Source organism: Centruroides vittatus, unplaced genomic scaffold (assembly GCF_030686945.1).
Source record: "Centruroides vittatus isolate TY-2023 unplaced genomic scaffold, ASM3068694v2 scaffold_324, whole genome shotgun sequence".
NCBI classification, from domain to species: Eukaryota; Metazoa; Arthropoda; class Arachnida; order Scorpiones; family Buthidae; genus Centruroides; species Centruroides vittatus.
Genome location: NW_027122701.1, coordinates 2,094,605 through 2,115,381, shown reverse-complemented (window position 1 = coordinate 2,115,381; position 20,777 = coordinate 2,094,605). Strand labels below are relative to the sequence as shown.

The 20,777-nt window shown below is 26.3% G+C and overlaps 1 protein-coding gene across 1 annotated transcript; it reads right to left on the bottom strand.

Annotated features, from left to right (window-relative positions):
* Positions 1 to 8,801: 8,801 nt before the first annotated feature.
* On the bottom strand, positions 8,802 to 20,734 carry Dh44 (diuretic hormone 44). Its single transcript, XM_067286009.1, has 3 exons — positions 20,605 to 20,734; positions 12,852 to 13,354; positions 8,802 to 10,035 (listed from the first exon to the last, which is right to left on the bottom strand). Exons 2-3 carry the CDS (start codon positions 13,338 to 13,340, stop codon positions 10,012 to 10,014), a joined length of 513 nt encoding a protein of 170 aa, XP_067142110.1. The 5' UTR covers positions 13,341 to 13,354; positions 20,605 to 20,734; the 3' UTR covers positions 8,802 to 10,011.
* Positions 20,735 to 20,777: the final 43 nt, after the last annotated feature.

Sequence of the window (20,777 nt, the reverse complement as noted above, 5' to 3'; positions counted from 1 at the left end):
AACTTGGTGATCACGTAGTCCTAAACACAAACAGCTCCTTGCCCAAATAATAGGATCCACTTTTCATGCGTTTCCAAAAAAAGGCCTCTGAAAATTGAGTATTTTGCTTATAAGTCTTTGGAAGTATCATTAGTATTATTTATTCCGCACATTTTAAAGCTTATAAAACGAAATCCCTAGATTTAAGTTTAAATTTAGGGTGCATATACATTTGGAATCAAACTGATCCAAGATTTCTCTGATCGTTCAAATCCCGTGTAGAAACGAATTATAGCGATATGATCAATCTCTATCGGCGTATACAAACGCTATTTAGGATCAACTGGATCGCAATCAAAGTAATCCGAGCGGAGGGTAGGATCGTTTGGATCGGATAAAAAAGATTAAAGATGGCGACCTCCGTGGTTCACATCAAGCTGATAGTTAACAGCAAAGTAATATGTTTAACTGTTGATAATGAAAAGTATTTAAAACTTAATAAATATAAGTATTTATTAAAATATCCGATAAAATGAGATGAAAAAAGTAAGTATTAAGAGATAGTTTTGCGAGATTGTATGGTAAGAATAAATGGCGTGCACTTTCCCATTTTGCCATCACGTGAGCAGTTTTATTCAGGAGTAAATACGATTCGATCTTACTTGCATACTTTCCTCTAACTAAAACACGATAGAAGCGATCTGTATTATGTGACAAAAACTGATCCGATCTTACAGATCGATCTATTTGAAACGAAAAGCATAAGCACCCCTACAGACTTCCTGTTTTATAAGCTTTAAACGTGGGGAATAATAATACTAATTTTAGGGTAAATTAATAAAAAAATTTTGTTTCACATTAATAAAAGAAAAAAGGAAAAAATGCGAAGTTCGAATCTAAATAGTGTAGCTCCATTATCCACTGGCTATCGCCGTTACCAGAAGTGAAAATTTCAAAGACCCTTTTTTGAAACGCTTGAGAAGTGGGTTTTATTATTTGAACAAGAGCTGTTTGTGTTTAAGGCTGCGTGCTCGCCAACTTTCGTTTAAATCAGAGACCCTAATGTCTGACTCTCTCCTTGTTACTCCATCAATGCCAACAGTAGCCGAGTGGATGAAATTACAGTTGATTGCGGATTCGTGCCTCTTCAACAAGTTGGGTATGTAGAGTTTTAAGTTTTATTCACTAGTCTAACATCAAAAACATGGACCCATTTTCCATAGAAAGTTTTTCCGGGAGATATTTCCTTGGCAGATCACCCACTTATTGCGTTGCCTTATTCCGTCAAGCTAATCCAATTATTATTAATGGAGATAAAGGGCAGCGAATTTTTTATATTGTTGATAAGAGGTGAAAATATTCCAATTTCTTTACTATTTACTTTGTTTTAAATAATTTCCTAAAATAGAATATAATTTTATGAAATACATCTCCTTAATCTCAAAGATGTTATATTGTTCTCTCTATTATTTTCAATAAGATAAATTATATTTTTCTCATTTTAATTTGTAATAAAAAATATTAATATCTGGAACAGTTAATTCAATATTTACATCCTTCAAAATATTCTTATAAGAATAGATTCAAAGTTATTAAAGTAATTTGACCAGTCTTCTATATGAGGTAGTTACATTTTATTATTTTTCAAAGAGAAAAAATATATTTTTTTAAAAACAAATTACATAAAAATAAATGAAACTTATTCAGAATGAAAATCTAGACTTTTTAAAATATTTATTTTAATTTTATTTTCAGTTTTTATCTACTTCAAAGTTATTTTAATTAAATTCTTGAAAAGTAAACTAAAGAAGTCGAAGAAAAAATATTTTCAATTAAATAAATGATTTTATTGTCTGCAATATTTTAAAGTTTGATTTATAAAAAAAATTACGTTTTTAAAATATTAAATTTTCATTATGAATATTTTTATAAAGTTTGAAGTTTGAAAATTAGTTAATTTGTTAAAAACTAAGTTTTTATTATAATCAATTTTATATATAAACGCGCAGAGTTTTCTTTTTAACTTTTCTAATATAATTATTAAAGTAACCAAGAGAACAATTTTTTTTAAAACGAAACTGAATTAGTGAAATTGGCTTTTATAAATAAATAAATAAATTTTCTAAAAATTTTTATTGGACAAAATTTAAAAGTTTCCTTGCAATCATATTATTCCTTTATAATTTACCCACCAGTGGCCAAATGGTTAAATACCACTGAACACTGGTAGTTGGTGGCGATTCTCGCCTCACTACCCGAAATTTTTAGGGGTTTCTTCACGTGTCTAACTATTAAATAGGAGCCAGTTTTTTATAGTAAGTACTCCCGAAAGACATCTCCCCTTTGTTGCGTTGGCGTATCCCACCAAAACAAATCTACAAAACATTTTAATGTATTAAACTAGATTAAAATTTTTTTTAAAACTCTTCCCGCCCTTTGGCACTAGAGGACTTTTTAATCATATCCGTCGAGGGTTCAGCCAGGCTCACAATGGCCGCAGAATAACGAGGGACAGACTACTAAAAAAATTGCTAGGGTTTTTCAATCATCAGGATTCGAACCCGGATTCCCCTGACCGAAAGACAAGTGCCTTAATTGTCTTTGTCAATTGATGTGCCTATTAAACTAGTAAGTAATTAATTTTGCAATTTGCCTGATAAGTTAGAATAAGTTGATGAAATTTTATGTACTTTTTCTTGGTTTTTAAACGTGTATTTGCAAAAGTAAAATATTTTTAAAATAAAAATTTGTTTTAATTTAACCATTTGAATTTTTTCTTTTTTTTTTATTCCCATAGAGATATATTAAAAGTCAAAAATATGATATAGAACCAGATTTAGTTATGGTAAATCAACTTTAATGATGTCTTTAGAGAATTAAAATTTTAATATATACGCTTTTTTAATATAATTAAAGAAATATATTTATGTTTTTTATGAAAATAATTCATTTTTACCTTCGATAAACTTGATACTATTTTAATTCTCATTTTAAAGTATTAAATCACGTGAAAGATAATAAGAAAGGTCATTTTTATTTTTTATTATATTACAAAGAAAACAATATAAAAATCCCGTTTCTTATTAACTTTTACACGATTTATTACTTTAATATAATATAATATTAATATCATTAAAAATAGTAATAAAGATACAGTAAAACCTGTGTAAACCGAAATTTTTTCTGTTTTGGCAGTTCCGGTTTATTCAGGTTCTATTTTAGACGGATTTTATTTTCTTATTTTTTCATTTTAAATCAATCTTACAAAATCAATCTTATAACATGATTATCCATTTAATTTTAAATGGATAATCATGTTATACTTTAATAGTTATCGTCATTCATCTTCAGAAAGAATCTTGTTTCGATTAGATGAAGAGTTTTCATGTTTTCCTTCTTGTCCATTCTTTTCTATATTGATAATAAATAAATAAATAAAAATAAATTACAAACAGAGTAAATAAAAATTAAAACTTGTGTATTTTATTTAAAAACATTTATATATAATAAAACATTTATGTATAATAAAAATAACTTTGTCTAACGAACCTTAGTAACACCTACAGATAAATCGACTCTCGAGGTTCGCAGAAACCAGGTTGGAAACCCCTTGAATTAAAATACAGTTTATCTATTTTATAAATAAATAAAATAAAATCTAACTTTTTCTATTTAAAAATAAATTCTTAATAAATTTACTTTATTTATTTCCAATTTTGTAAGATTGATAAGTTTCCTGCAGGCACGCATCGACATATCAAACGGTTTATATGATTATAATCTGTCTTGGGATTTATAAAAAAAAAGTAAAGTTGTGAGCCTTTCGGCACTTGATGCTATCAGATAATAAAAGAAGAAAATAAACTTTGTATTACATCATTGTGAAGTATAATAATATTGATTGTAAACACGACAGGAAGTATAACTATTTTATGTACTAACGTTGATAAAAATTGGAAATTTTCATTATTTTGAAAACTCCTTAAACAATTTAAACTGCTAATAAATTCTATTTAACGTTAACTTATAAAAGATTTAACGTAGAAGATAATCATGTTTCGGTGTTTTCGGCATTACGAGTAATGAATAATTGTGTTATAATTAATGCTCTTTTATGATCAAATTAATTATTTTAAATTAATTATCACATTTTAATACGCGTAAGAAATAAAATAAGAATCTTTGTCACATCCACGTGCACAGATTCATATTTTATCAAGCATTTGTAACGATTATAAATAAAATACTTTCAACAGTTTCTCTCCTCGATAATCAGATTTTCAACGTTTAATCTGCATCAAGGGAAGAAAACAACAGATAAATTTTATTCGTGATTGATGATTAACGAGATTATTAGTGTAAAAATCAATTATTAATTATCATTTATATCTAATTAGTGTAACAAAAATGAGTTTGACTTACAACAATGGGATTTTCTTAAAGAAAAAACTGGAACAGATTAAGCCTTATTTTTGGGGATAGGGTAAGTTTTTTAAAAAAATGAAAATGCCAATAACATTTGTTTTTAATAAGCTAAAATCTCGTACGAATAAATTTTTATTTAGTCTGACTCCATTCGAAATATGACCCCTATCCCACTTCCTTCCGCCCTTGATTTCTAAATGTAATAGTATCAATGCCCCAAGTATGTAATTCCTGACGACAAAAGTTTCGGTCCATGGGTCCTGAGATATAGAACAAAATACAGAATAACACAAAATTTTGTACTTTTTTTATATTACTTTTCCAGTTGCTGTAACACAGGAAAGTATTGTAATCGTATATTTGCAAATCTCGACGTTTCGAGACACCTTGAACCCAAAATCTCAAAAAAGCAAGAAGAAAATTCTCTTGGTGTGTGTTAGCGTCTATTTTCTTTAATATCTCAGGATAGGGTAAAGATTAAGAAACTAAATTTGGCATGGTAACTTGTATATAAGGGATATTGATGCTATTAAATTTCTGAGTACGAAACTGAAGAGGTGGGGAGTCACGTGTCATATCTCTATTGCGGTCGGACTTAATGGAAATTTTATTCGTTATTGGCATTTACAATATTTTTAAAAACTCGTCTCTACTTTTAAAATCAAGCATCTTATCTTTTTATAATAATTAATTAATATAAAAGTTATTTTTAATTACATCTTATAACAGATGGCGCCATACACAATTTTAACTTTGTGCTAGTGTCATAGTGTTTTTTTAAACTTAAATATTTTTTTAAATAGAGATTTTTTATCATAATTCAACAAAATTACTCCTTTTAAGCTTTTGTTATTACTTAAATTTTATAACCTAGTATAAATGAAAATTATCGGACTTTCTAATGGTCCCCTCTATCTCCTGTTCGAGTGCTGGGAAGTGGAAGGTCAAAATTTGACCGATTACAATACTTTCCATCTGTTACTTTAACAACCAGGGAAATAAAAGCAAACCTTCGAAATAATCTTATACCAATGAAAATCTGTATTGTACTGTACATCTAAATACGATATTAAAAACGTGAATTTTGTATCTAAATAAATTTTTTATGAAAATATAAAATAAAATAAACGTGAAATTGTTTCTTACAGCGGATAGAAATATATTACAAGAAATATTTCTACATTCTTACTTTTCTGAAACTCATATTCTAACTTCCCAATATGAAATGATGTGCAGAAATGCAATCCTTTTCTTTAAAATTCTACTTTTATGTTATATATACGAAAAAACAGTCAAAAATTCCTTTATATTTTTTGAATAGATATTAAAACAACACATGAACGATCTGCCAGGAGGTACCTCCCAGAAAGACTTTCTACGAAAGACTGCCCCCCCCATTTAGGCGTTAGACAAGTAAAGAAAAGATTAGAAAAATACACGTGGTCAACTCATTGATAAGACTCGAACCCGCGCCCAACTTTTTATCAATTTAACCACTGGAAACTTCAGTTCTATAGGAACTAAGCAGAAGTTTATATATAACCGAGATTATAGTAATATTAAACCAAATTTTATGTATTTGAATATATAAATTAATAATAAAATTTGACAAGATAAATAAGAATTATTTTTAATAATAGTCTCATTATGATTAAACATTTTGTAAATTAAAACTAAATCACTTTTTCTTTAAATTTACGATAATCAACTTTAACAGATTTAGCATTAATTTATTAATAAACGATATGTTTTATTATAATGTATTAATTCTATAATCAAAATTTCAAATAAACAGAAATTCACGAGCAGAAGTATTTAAATTATAATAAACTTAATAGAGAATTAATTAATTTAAATTTTTTCCATCTCAATTTTTCAATTGGATGTTTAGGAAATAAAATTTTTCTCTCTGCCATTTTTAATTAACTAATATTTAAAACGTATTTTAAAATTTACTAATATTAAGTTTAATTAATTTTAAAAGTAGAAAATTGCATTTATACTTCATAATTTTTTAAATATTTATCGAATGTAAAAAACTGTAGAAGATTGAATAAATCTATTCGTATTTTGAATATTAGGTAAATTTTGTAAATAACTTAGAAGTTTATTATTAAGAGAAGCAATTAAGAAACTAGATTTTAATGTCTTTTTTTAACGTTTTATCTCATGTTTACAGATCACTTTAGTTAAAAAAAAAAACCTATTTAATATCCTCTGCACTTCTTGCACGCAGTACACTTTCTTTAACAAAAAGAATTACTTCTTTTATTATCTGTTTTCTGTACTATAGTTGGAAACTAATCTCTTTATTCAGTTGTAAAAATTCGATAAGATTTTATAAATTATAACACGTTTCCTTGCTATGTGAGTTACTCTATAAAGCATTAGCTACTAGCATTTCTAAGACTACTAAATAACAATATATGCATTCCAGTTTCATATCATATGTATGTTTTTAAACGAATAAATTTAACAGATTTCCCATCTCTTCTCCCCTCTATACATATTAGACTTATAATATCGCTCTATAAATATAAGTTATATAGGTTCCTGTATTTGTTTTTAAACTAATAAACTTAACAAATTCCACCTTTCTGCTTTCTTCTACATGTATCTAGGGCCTATACATAAGTTATATAGGCTTCTGTATATCTCCATTGTTTTCTAAAGTATCATATTTTCATCTTTGCTAAAAGCAACTCTTCATTTTCAATTAGATGAATCTTTTATTTTTTGCTCAATGCTCACAATCATGCTTCATTTTGTCCCGAACTTTTTTCGTGGCTTCTTAACGTCTGTCATTTTCTTTTTGTTTTTTCGCATCAATAGCATTATCGTAGAAGAATTCTACTTTTCCTCACGAACAGAAATCAAGTACACTCGAGACGTTACTCTATTTTCTTTCACTCTATTTACTTTCAATTATTATTTTCATTTTTTTTAGTTTTCTGATAAATTCGATTATTAATATTAAAAATTTCTTTTAATTATTATTTACTTAATAATTTCGTCTTTTAAATTATAAAAAAATGCTTTGAATATTAATTAATTATTTTTTAAAATGCTCAAAATATAAATGAATGTTTGTATTGTTCTTAAATTGCTCGATATACAGTATTTTCAAAGCTTATCATATTCAAATCATTTTTAAATGTTTTTTTCCCCTTCTTTCTTTGAGTGGGCGACTATATTAAGTTATTTCTTGAATTTCTCCACTTGTTGTCGAAGTTTAACTTATTTTTAAATTATTCGAGAATTTCGTTTTATATAAACTATGGTTGAAAGCAGTATTGAGGTACAGGATGAGTAAAAACTTGTTTAACACTTATAAAATCGAGCTGAGTTGGCAAGGGAAAGCTTGGCATGATAAAAACATGTTACATTTCGGGCAATCGTTTTTATATTGTGTCGATTGAATGGAATAATTTGTTTCTACCATGCCTCTATCGTGTTATTTGGCAATGTCCTGTGTTAAAAACAAAGACATAACTTGTTACTATCATGCAAAAATGCCACGTAACATGTTTCTATGCCAAAACTTCTTTTGCCTTTCAACTCAGCTCGATTTTATAAGGGTGTTAAGCGACTTTGGCTTATCCTGTATAAATTATTTGTAAATTACACTAGAATAACCCTAAAGTTTAAATATATTTTAATTTTTAAATAATTTGTTTTCTTTCTTATGATTATATTTTCGACAAACGTATGTTTTTATCACTTTCGAATGTCTGTTTTCAATAAGAACTCGATACTCGTACGCTTCTTATATGAGCTAATATTCTTTTATAAAAATTTCAGATTTTACTCGATTATATTAAATTAAACTTAAATATAATTGAATTAATTTTTGATATGATAATCTATACCCTATCTTCAGTTTATTTCTTGTCTCTTAAGTCGTTGTCTTATAATCAATAACAAAAAAAAAGGTATCCTTTCGAATTCCAATTCTCTATCTATCGATTTATCTTAATTATACTGAAATTGGAATATCGAATTTTTTTCACATTAAACTATATAATTTAAAGATATTCTCCATCAGGCATTCTAGATATTAATCGACAAACTTTAATTATATGTTAAAATCTGAACCTCATAAATTCTATCCACGGATTGATTCGCCTATTATTAATACAGAATGAAGAATAATTCGATCTTATTCATTAAACGTAGAGTTTGAATTCGTTTAGAAGACTTTAATTTATGTTTTTTATCCATTCGATGGTATATTAATATTGATTTTAAATGAAAAAATTGCATTTAAAGAAGCGATCTTCTCGTCAATTTTCTTCCTAGAGGATGTCGATTAATAATTTAAATGTTTGAGTGGATGGTTCTTAGAGCAAAATCGTGTTTGTACTGATTAATTTAATTTTAAAATAATGAATCAAAGCTTGTTAACTCAAACTTTCCATTATTTTAATCAAGATGGATACAGCAATGAGAATTTTTTTAGCATTTTTCCCCCTGTAAACAGTAAATTTTTATTCATTTTAATCAGAAAGATAATGGGAAAGATGAGGAACATTAATATAAAATTATCTTAATTATTTTCATTTTAATGAATAATTGGTACAATTACTGTAATATAATTACTACAAGAAGTTGTTTTTTTCTCTTATTTTATAGATTTTAAATATAAATTTATATTTTACAAATAGCCTAGCTCACTGTTGCGACTTACAACAATTATTTTTGTCTTTTATTTTATTAAAAATTTTTAAGTGTGGTAAAATATATATATATATTTTTATTCTGTTTAAAAATTTGTCTCGTGTGTTATCAATACGAATTTACTCTCTTTTTGGTGCGTTATTATTATTATTTTTTTAATATAATTAATCTCCAAAGAGTATGTATTGTGAAAATACGATAAAAACTACTAGATTAAAATTTTATAGAATTTAAATATTTAAAGTTTAAGTTTGTTTGATATTCTGTGAATATAAAAAATAGGAGAAAGATGCTCGGATACGTTTGATTTTTATATTTTTTTCGTGTTTATTTTTAGCTTTTTTATCTGGAAAAAATGATCCTGTGTCATAACAAAAAAAAAAAATGTAGAAGCCAAGATAGGCGATTATTATTTCTCTTGTTATCAATTGACAAATTTTTAGTTTTGTATTTTTTTAAGGGCCACGATTTTGTTATTTTAATTATTAAATCTAAACAAAAAACTAATTGTTTTGTTATTTAAAGAAAAATCATTTCTTTTCTTTTTTTTCTTTTTCAAAGGATTGTCATGTGTCTCTTTAAAGGTGAAAATTAGTTTTTTTTCATTTCACAACATCATTTTTTATGCTTTTTTTCAATAGCTTGACGAAAATTACCACATTTAAAGAAGAAAGACAACATCACCATGTTAAAAGAGGGAGAAATTGCATGAAGGATTGTTTAGTTTGCTAAAATAGATTGATAACTATAGAAGTGAAAGACTTTATCGATAACATGACAAAAATTCTACAATGTTTACATAATTTTTGAAGGGTTTTTTTCTCTTTTATCTTATTTTTTTCCTTTTTTTACAATATGTAATCCACAATGGAAATCTGCAAAAAAATTTCTCCGTTTTAAACAGAGACGGGTAGAAATCTATACGCTGATTCAGACTTCTGATGTCTGGAGTACCTATAAAGAACAAAAATACATACACATATATACATATCATAGAGCAAAACTAATTTATTTTATTAACTTACACATTAAGTTAAGTTACGAGACTTAAAATCATTTTAGTTAAGCAAACATCATTATTACTGATGTCTACCTAATTAACTTACATCTATATTAAGACCATGCTCGACTAATAATCTCTTTAAAATCTGTAAAAGTAACGTCTAGAACTCTAAATTCTTCCTCGTCTCTTAATAATTATTAATAGAATGATGTGAAAATACCTAATGAACTCCTCCCTGTTCATATCTTTATTACAAAGATTTCATTAGTTAAATATAAGTAAATAAGAATTTTTCAAAATTATCTTTGACGTGAAGTAAAATTTTTGTTGCGTACGTCGATTAGAAAAACACCAAAAACCTCGCGAGTGAAGGTAAAAGTAATTTCTACTCATTAAATTAATTAATATCTCACTGTTCAAAAATTAATTATAATTATATTAAAATAAGTTTTTTTACATTTTTCTACTAATAAATAAAACTCATTAGTAATTAGTAGGAGAGATCTGATAAGAATGTGATGTGACCTTTTTTCTCTTCTTTTTAGTGTGTTGAAGTCCATTCTGAAGAGTCCTTTCCTTCTCAATATCTAATAGAAGTCTTACTGTTTTTTCTTGTCAATAAACCGAAGCGTATTCGGTCTTAGTAAAGACATAAACAAATATTTTTTACCAACTCTCTACGTAATAATATTGTAGGTAAAAGTTGAACTTAAACTCAATAAAAGCAATGCACTCTAAGCTATCGGAATAAACAATGCTCTTTCCGGAAATGTACATTTATAGTACGTATACATAAATAAATAAATAAAACTTTTTATATGTTATAAATTATTCGAGTTGATCGATTTATTTAGAAATAGTAAGCATGATTTGATTGGTTTAAAATGTATCAAAATGTCCCGAAAACATTTTTGATTTGAAGTGATGTTGGCGGTTACATTCACTTTCGGCATCCAATATCTTTTTTTTCCCTCTTCCCTCTTTTTGGAAATGTTCTCTTTCGAACCCAATTGCCAAACGTCTTCCAATTTTTGTAAAAGCTACGAAGAAACCAGACGTTGAAGATTGAATGCAGAATATTTTGATGAATTAAACTACAAAGCTAAATGCATTTCTCGTCTTGGTAAATTCAATATGGATTTTATCAACTGTCAAAAAACTTGTGATATTTAAAAAAAATAAATTTATAAATAATTTCTGTTATTAAATAAATAAATAAATATATATATATATATATATATATATATATATATATATTACAAAACGATCCACCGGAATTATTTATCGGACTATATTAAGGCTAATTTAATAATCACATACAAAGCAATTTGGCTTAAGATTGGCGGCTAGACCACCGTCTATATTTTTACATATTTTAAATTTAAAATAAAAACATCAAGAATAATTTATTAAATTAAGATAATATTTTATTTCTTAAACTAAAATAATATTTAATACTACAGTTAAATTAAAATGATGCTTATTATGCTTTAATTAAATTAAGATTATTATGTAGTTAAACAATGACGATACACGATTAAATTTAAGCCAATTAAATTTTAATTAACCCCAAATTAAGATGACCCATTAGTTAAGCTGAGATTATGCTGCAGATCAATAGAGACGATAGAAAAAAAAATCGATTGCATCGAACTTACAGCTAAAATATAATAAATTAAACAAAAAAACATTATAACTGTTTGTTTTATGATTTAAAAGAGTCTGCAACAAAATAAAAGTAGGAAAAACAAAAGATTAAATCAGGATAAAAGCACGGTTAATGCTAAGGCAAACATAATAACTTGCAAAGGAATAATCTTGAGTCCTAAAAGAGAAGATTGACATATCTTGAGGGTTTATATAAAAAAAGATTTAATGTAGAAGTTATTATTTTGTTATTAAATAGTATTATGTTCTCTACGGAACCATTTTGAAGATAATTGTTAACTTGAGACTGTAATTATTTCTTCAGATTTTTAATACAGATATGAAAATGTGATAAGAGAATTAGCAAAAATATTCGTTTGGTGGTTATTATATTTTCCTTTACGTATTTTTAATAAAGATTTCTGAGCCTAAGTACAGGCATTTTTTTCAACTGATCACGATGTTATAGTTTCGAACAAAGTTTTGAGAACATTATCATAAATTTTTCAATAGTACAACAAAAGTGAAAGATGGACTTGTTTACAAAGAAGTTATATAATATTTAGCAAGAGAAAATAAAACTACAATAATGAAAATTTTCCATTTACAATAGAATTTTACTTAAGTTTGATCGATATGAATTTTTTTTTTTCCTGGATTGACAAAAGGATACAATAAATAAAAACGAAGGTTTTCTTAATGAAAATGTCTTTTTAGTAAAAAATTTTTAAGTATGACAATGAGATTAATTAAATACGAAGTAAACAAAAAGTAGAAAATGACTTATTGGAATATTTTAAATTAAAATCTCAGATAAAACAAGCTTTACCTAATCTTGATTTATAGGGGACGTATCCAGGGGGTGATTATGATGCTGCAGCACCCCTTTAATACCGAAGCAATTAGATTTTGTTACTTTAAAATAATAAAAAATAGAATAACGCGTGTCTCATGACTTCAATTACATAATTAAAGTAATTTTAAGTAACCGAGTAACATTTGGGGGTACGTGCCTTGTTCCCTCCGAATCTAACTCCAGCAGCACCCATATTATGAAAATCCTGGATACACCACTGTAATTTATATTACTTTTCCGTTTATAATTATCTAATAAACTCACCTTTTTATCTAGATACGAAGACCTGTGCAGACCATCCATAGACCTGGAAACATCTTTCTGAGAGGAAATGCTTCTTTTTCCGAGATTCTTTAAGTATTCATCGTTTTGACGTATTTTATTTTGATTCTCTCTCATTTTTTGTCTTGCCATATCCAACATTAGCTGTTGTCTCAGAACATCTAATGCGTTGACGATGGACAGTGGAGGACCATCACGCTTCATCATGTGCCCTGGTGGCACAGTCCCTTCTAAATCGTAGCCATTGTAATTGGATAAAGGATAAGGTAACGCCCATAAGCCTCTATTCCTGTTATCAATTTGTTGTCTAGGAAAGATATTCATCAGTCTGTTAACGTGATTAACTGAATATAAGTCGGGTTTTGGACGATTGATGTCCTCTTTAGAATAATCTCCAACAGCATATGGTATTATTTGAGGAGTTAGTAAAATGTATAGAACGAGGAAGAACATGTGTATACATGTATACATTTTTTTGTAATGACCTATAAGGGTAAAATAAGGAGAGTCAATTAAATTAAATTTATCATTTGTCGATATAAAGTTTTTACTCTTTCATCCCAATTTAATTAATATTTAAGTTGTTGGTGATAATACAAAATTAAATAGATCAATACCGAAGTATTAAAACAAGAGTAATAATTGATGAATTTCAATACAAATATCAAGTATTAAAAATACAGTTGGAAAGTTTTTGATTTTAATTCTGAAATATTAAATTTATCAAGTAATAATTCTTGATAAAAACACAAAAAAATAAAAGGAGTCGAGCAAAGATTTTGAAAACCTTGAAGGTTTGATTGTTCACAATCGTCACGTTACAGGATTGTTCCCAAGACTGATGAAATAAATTCAAAGAAATGTATTGATTTAAAATATAACAATAGTAGTATACTTGGTAGAGTTGGAGAAAAGGAAGACTTTCATATTCAATAATGAAAAGAAGATACAAAAAAACTTAAAAATTCTCTAAATATGATAAATTTGATGTTTTCGGATCACTTTTTGAAACAAAAATAAAAATAATTTCGATACATCGCTTTTAAAGAGATGAAAATTGAAGTTTAAATTCATTAATATAGCAATAAAATATAAGAAATGTTTTAAATATGCGTGGAAACTAGTAAACAACGACTCCATATTCGTTATTGAAAACGTGGGTAGGAAGGGAGAGAAGTTATTTTAATTCCTCGAATGAGGTTTTACGTTACTTATTTTAAATAGTATCTAAAAAACACAAAGTTTATTTGTTGTAGAAGATTGTTAACAATAGAAGTGGGTGGAGAAGCGACGTTAAACCGTACATCTTAAGTGCTTCCATTGAAGATATTTGGAGATTATCGCAACCTCTGATAACTGACAGCGATCGAAATGCTATTAATTTTGAGATTCACTCGAACTTAACAAGAGAATTGAAGAATGATAAAGTCGGAAAAAAGATATAAACCAAACTCTAGAATATTTCAGATATATAAAAGCTAATCCGAAGGGAAAATATATATATATAAGCTATATTTATCCTCTAACAATATATAAAGAAGAAAATATATATTATAATGGACCACAAAAATCTGATATATTTCAATTTAGTTCGATCAGAAAATAATGAAAGATTTTGTTATTATAGTCGACTATAATATTGTACAGTACAAGTCGATACAGTATAAGACTTATGGGATTGCTTTAGTGCTGTAATAACAAAATCTTTCTTATTAGAAAAATTATTGTTGAATAATAATTTTGTTTTTAAAGTTTCTGTTTATAGTTTGTTAAGCTTATAATATATTAACATTAACATTATTAATTTTACAATGATTAGAATCAAACAAACGTTTTAAAAGTTTTTTAAATAATTATTTATTTATTTTTTAATTATAAATTACAGTATTTTCTAGCCAAACTTTCTTATTTAAGGCTTCTCACGAGTAATCTTAAAGAAAATTTGCTTTTGATAGAATCTTCGCAACTGTTAATTTTTATCCATTTTTTTTTATTTTAAAGTAATTAAAGTACTGTATTAAAGTGTTAAACAACGGGTTTTGTTCGTTCTAATCTGATGTTTTTAAGCAAGTTCAATACCTGTTTCCAAATCATATTTATGTAAAGTATCGGATCCTTTCAATAGCGGATCCAGATATCTATAGGAGAGTGCAGACAGGAAATAATATGCCGTACAGTATTTTTTCTACCTGACGTCTTTACTCGGAAAAAACACTCAGGAAAGGGTGTAGTTGCGTTCTGCATACCTCTAAATTTGTCCCTCGGTTTTTTCAGATAATGAAATTGTAATATGCACAACAATTTGGAGTAACAATAATCGCGCTGTACTCAACTCAAAGCAGTATTTAACTTAAGGATTAAAAGGCATTATAATGCAGTTATAATGCTTTTCAATCTGTATTTAATCATTGAGAATAACCGAAGATCCTGGAGCAGGAATATGTTAACTCATTTTTTTCTTGAAAAACCATCCAAGTTTCAAAAATTTTTTTAAAATTTTATTTTAGGACATATTACAGGTAATTAATGATATTAGAAAGTGATAGGCAGTCTATGAGAAATTTTGGGTCACGTTTCTGGAAATTATATCGGCTCAATGTTTGTAGAAATTCAACAAAGAGGGTTCTTGCCCCAAGCTCTGCGTATTGTTTCTTTATATTAACGAGTTAAAATTTTATAGTAAAAAATTAATTTAATTTGAATATTTTCACGATTTTTCTTTATGATTACATAAAAATTTCATTGAAATAAAAAGCTAAAGGATAAGATAATTGATTCTTACATAAACTTATTATATCTTATATTTGTAATGAGGATTGAACACTTCTTTGATAATCATTGATTTCTGATTTTTATCCCTAGGAAATTGGATAAATGGCTATTATTGTTTAAGACAAACGTCGTTAGATATGTAAGAAACCAATTTTTACAACAATTGCTTAATCAATAGTTTAAAGAAAGAATCCACTCTATAATAAAGTTGATGGAACAATACACGCTATCGAACGTTATAGAAAAATATGAAATAATGTTCTATATATAGAAACGTATTTACAATAACTCAAAAAATATAAATAAAAGGTATAAAATGGCATAAGGTCAAAAATATTGTCTTAAGAGAATATTGTCTTTATGGATTTAGGCCATTGAAGAAATAACAAGCATGTGAATTTATAGAAAATCTTAATCTTATATAGTTAATTCCTGCAGGATTTGAATATTTAGTAAAAAATTTAAATTGTATCGGGTTTAAGAATTATATAAAATTTTAATTTATATTTTAATATGTTAAATACGTCAATTCAATCTAGCAGAATGATTGTTTCCTTAAACTAAACAGGATTTTTTTTATAGATAAACATGTTTTATTATTGTTTATATAATATCTTAAAATTGCCTTTTAAATAATTAATTATTTTTTATTGACGTATTATTGCCGGAAAAGTATCATTTTTCATCGAGTAAATAATATATTTATTAAAAAGAAGCACTAAAGAAAGCTCTTTTCTTCTATAAATTAACAAGTAATTTGAGGCTTCTTTTTTAAAGAACTCTGAGAAAATTAAGTTGTAAAAAATTGGAAGAGAAATTTATAAATAGAAACTGTAAAGTCATTGTTTAGTCGTTAGCGTGTTAATTTGTTTGTATACTGTACATAAAAGTTAGAATGTATAATTATTATTATTACAATAATAAAATCACAACTATTCATTTATGTTGAAAGTAATTAGACAGTTTTGGTTAATTAAAGTAAACAAAAATGAACAACTCGATATTAGTTTCGGTTCAGGAACACCTGGAGCATTAAAAATATCGCATGAAAATCGCAGTTTAAAAGTTATTTTATGCCTAAAATGAAGAAAAATATTGTAAATTATTTGCTTTTAGTCGTGATAATAGAGTATAAAGTATAAAAGAAAGAACCGTGTCGTGATAACTTTTAAATTCAAACTAAAATAAAGAATATTTTTACAGAGATAAAATATTTTCCTTACAAATAAAATCCGTAACGTAAATTCAACTCATCAAAGAATTTGGAACAGCTGCAATATTCTCATTGTCATCATAGAAGATTGTTATTGTTTCCAGTACGAGGACCATGTACCAATATATCACGCATTCACGTTGTAACCATTGTTCAATTCTGTCTATTAATTCGATTATATTTATTTCATCACGAAACAGTTTAAAGGTGTACCGAATGATGTTATAATTTATAGTGCAGACATAAAAAATGAAGTTATTCCCAGTTTTTTATATACAAACACTCAACCTCACATCTTCATTCATAAGATAGCAATCCTTCTCCGTCACAACAGTGTTTACAATTCTCTTTGCAACTTTGAAGGTCAAGTTATTTTTTAAATGAAAGCTTAGAACTAGTGTTACCTTCTTATTTATAGTAGAAAAATTTTACTCTTTGAAGGAGCCAACCATTTTAAATTTAATTAAGCAAAGATAACAAATAAAAAGGATATCTAAAATTTCTACCAGAAGCTGACATAATATCTAAAGGAATTAAAATGTAAAATATTCGTTTATAAAACAATAAAATTAAATAAATACATTTTAATTCAATAACCGAAAGATCTATTATATATTATTATTATTTTAAAATTATTTTTGAAGACAAATCAAGCTGACAAATATTTTTTTCGTGTAAAAGTTAGCCTAATGCTCGCATTTATTATTATTTATATATCATTATAAGAAATTTCTACAAGCGAATTCTTTTCGAATAAAAGTATTTATAAGTTTTTATTATAATTACACTGTTTACACTAAACTATCTTTCGAAATTAGAAGCTAGCAAGGGGGAAAAGTGGTTGCAGATCAAGAGAAACCGATTAACGAAGATAAAATTGTTTATAAAATTTAAAAGTTTAAAGACTAAATGAAGTAGATATGTACAAATTACCTTTTCATTTGAGAATTTAAGTTAGCATAAGAGTGAATTAAGACAAACTTCCATGAATATCCGTCTCACTATACAAACAAAACATGTAGTTAAGCTTATCTATTCTTTGCACCTGTAAATGTGTCTTTCCCGCATAACGAAATTGCAAGACAGAAAACGCATCAACTTGTCATTTGTCTACGTCAAAGAAAGTAAGTTAGACGTGTGTAAAATAAGAGAACGAGGCTAAACTGATAGTTTATTTAAGTAAATACAAGAACAAATTGAAAATTTTCTTGCTTTTTATGTCTTTCAGTTACGAAACATCTAAACAGAGTTGTGATTCTACTTTCATTTTTTTCGTTGCAATCCACCTTTCGTAGTACGCTATTTTACCAACTATTATTTGTCAGAATTTTAAAATTACGTAACCACTTAGAAAAAACTAACCAATCAAAAATATTTTAACTAAATTAAGATTAAACGAGGTAAAGAATTTTTATAAAGCGACAAAAAGTAATTAATTTAATTATAAACTTTAAAATTGTCTTGTTAATATAAATGAACTAATTATATTTTAACATAATGCTAAATTTATTATAATATTGTTCAAATTAGCTGGATAATTAGAAACTAATCAGGAACTTATCTTTAAGCTAGAAAATTGATATATTTAGAGAAAACATTTAATGAAAAATACGATAATTAATGATACATAATTTGAAATTTTCAATGCTGAGTTTTAAGAAAAATATTTCAGTTGTTATTTAAATTACACTTTTATCTACGTAAATCCTAGAATAATTAAGAAATTAATTGAAAGAATAAATTACAGACATCGAAAACTAGAATTTCGATATATAATATATAAAATAAATAAAATATATTTTAAAAAAATAGGAAAATGAATTTATTTTTAGGTAGAAAATATAATTAAATATAGTATTATCATAAATAGGGAGTAGGGTTCTAGACTGGAAAAGAGACGAGTGAAGGAGTAAAAAAGAGAATAAATATATTCCTTATATATTTATATATTTATCATTAAAATTTTTATAGAAAGTATTTAAAAATTCTAAATATAAACTGCACAGATCTTAAGATTTTCTATTATTTATACTAATAAAAAGTTTAATTGTTGCATTATGTATAAATAGAACGATTTTCTCATTCTTGCTTGGTTATTAAAACTGGTGGTTAATCATTTCTCTACTAATATTACCATAACCGAATTAAATTTGGATAGAGAAATATGAAAATTATATTTATCTTAATATATAAAATGTATAAAAAATAGAAAAATGAATCTATTTTTAAGTAGTAAAAGTAATTAAATATATTATCGTTGTTAGGGAGTAGGGTTCTGGATTAAAAAAGAGAAGAGAGTGAAGGGATGAAAAAAGGAATAGAAGGTCCCAGTTGGGTACTGAGAAGAAGGGTGAGTGAGAAACTATGAAAATAGATGTAATTATATGAAGTAACTAATTAAATACATATTTTGTATGTATTATTCCGAATTCAATTCTATTACGCTTTCTATATTCGTATATATGATAAAATGATTATTCTGGAAACTCGTAAAGAATTTATAAGTTTAATATTCAATTTGATAAAAGAAAAGTATAAAAATTCCTGTTGTTGCCTTATATATTTAATTTGATATTGAATTTCTCTGCTAAATATAATAGAATTGCTTTATTTAAATAAGAAACCGAAATTTTTTTAAAGTTTAAAAATATGTAAATTATTATTATTATTATAAAAGGTATCTGATAAAGTTATAAAGTTAAAGAATATCAACTGTCCTTTCTACGTCTGGATTTAGTCAGTAAAGTCAACAAAAATTCTATCTAATGACATTAAACCTTGTTTGTATGCGCTTCAATAGAAACTTATATTTGACATCTTAATTTTTGTGTTGGATAAAAACTTAATAAACTAAAAAAATAAACGAATATTTACATTAAAAAGTATATTTACAGACTTATTTTTTTTACAGATTTGAATTCGGAACAATTTAATTTATAAATCAGTCATTTTAAAATATTTTTTCGTGAGAAAATTTAATCATTTATGTTCCTACTTGAGAAAAGACAGATACGTTTAAGCTAAATAAATTAATTTACAAATAGAATAAAAGAATTAGAATAAAATTTTTTGAGTCTGATTAAAGATTATCACTGACTTAATCGTACAGTTTTCTCTTAAGGCTATTCATTGTGTTAATAAATTTGCCTATCAAATAACTTAATGTTTATTTTTCTAGTTTATGTACAGGTACGTAAATAAACAAATTATAATATACAAATAGCCCGTCAGATTGAATAAATTTCAAGAAAATCTTTTAAATTTTGTATATTCCTTCTCGACAAACCAACAATTGACAATTTTAAACTAGATTAAAAAAAAAAAATCTGGAAAATCAAACTGATTTTCCTATTCGATTTGCATAGTGTGTCTGTCTTCAATACTTTTTTTCAGCTCTAAACTTACTTTTTAACGTAAGAAAACAGCTAATCTATGAAGGAAAATCTAAAATATATTCTCATATCCTTCCGTGCACTTTTCTAAATTAATATTTACTCCGCGACTTGAAATTTTGCCGATAAATAAACTTTCCAAACTAAAAAAAACTCGTAAACATTTAAAATAAAAGGTAAAAAACGCAAAGGACATAATCAAAACACTGTAAATAGAGATAACGCGCTTTAGAAACAAATAAAAAAATATATATTTATATTTAAAAACGAGAAAAATTTGACTTAAATCTAAAGTTAACACTTAAAAATTGTTATAGACTTTCATACGTAGGATAATAGCAAGTGAATGCCTACTTACTTCTTTCAGATTTAAGAGATAGATGACACAATTTGCTACTATATGACACAACGACAAGCTAACCAGTGATCGAAGCACACAATGCTGGCTTATTTTAAGAGACCGCCAATCTCCAACAACGTAGGCGGACAACTTACATACGCATGCCCTGCGACGTCACTGTGACGTAGACA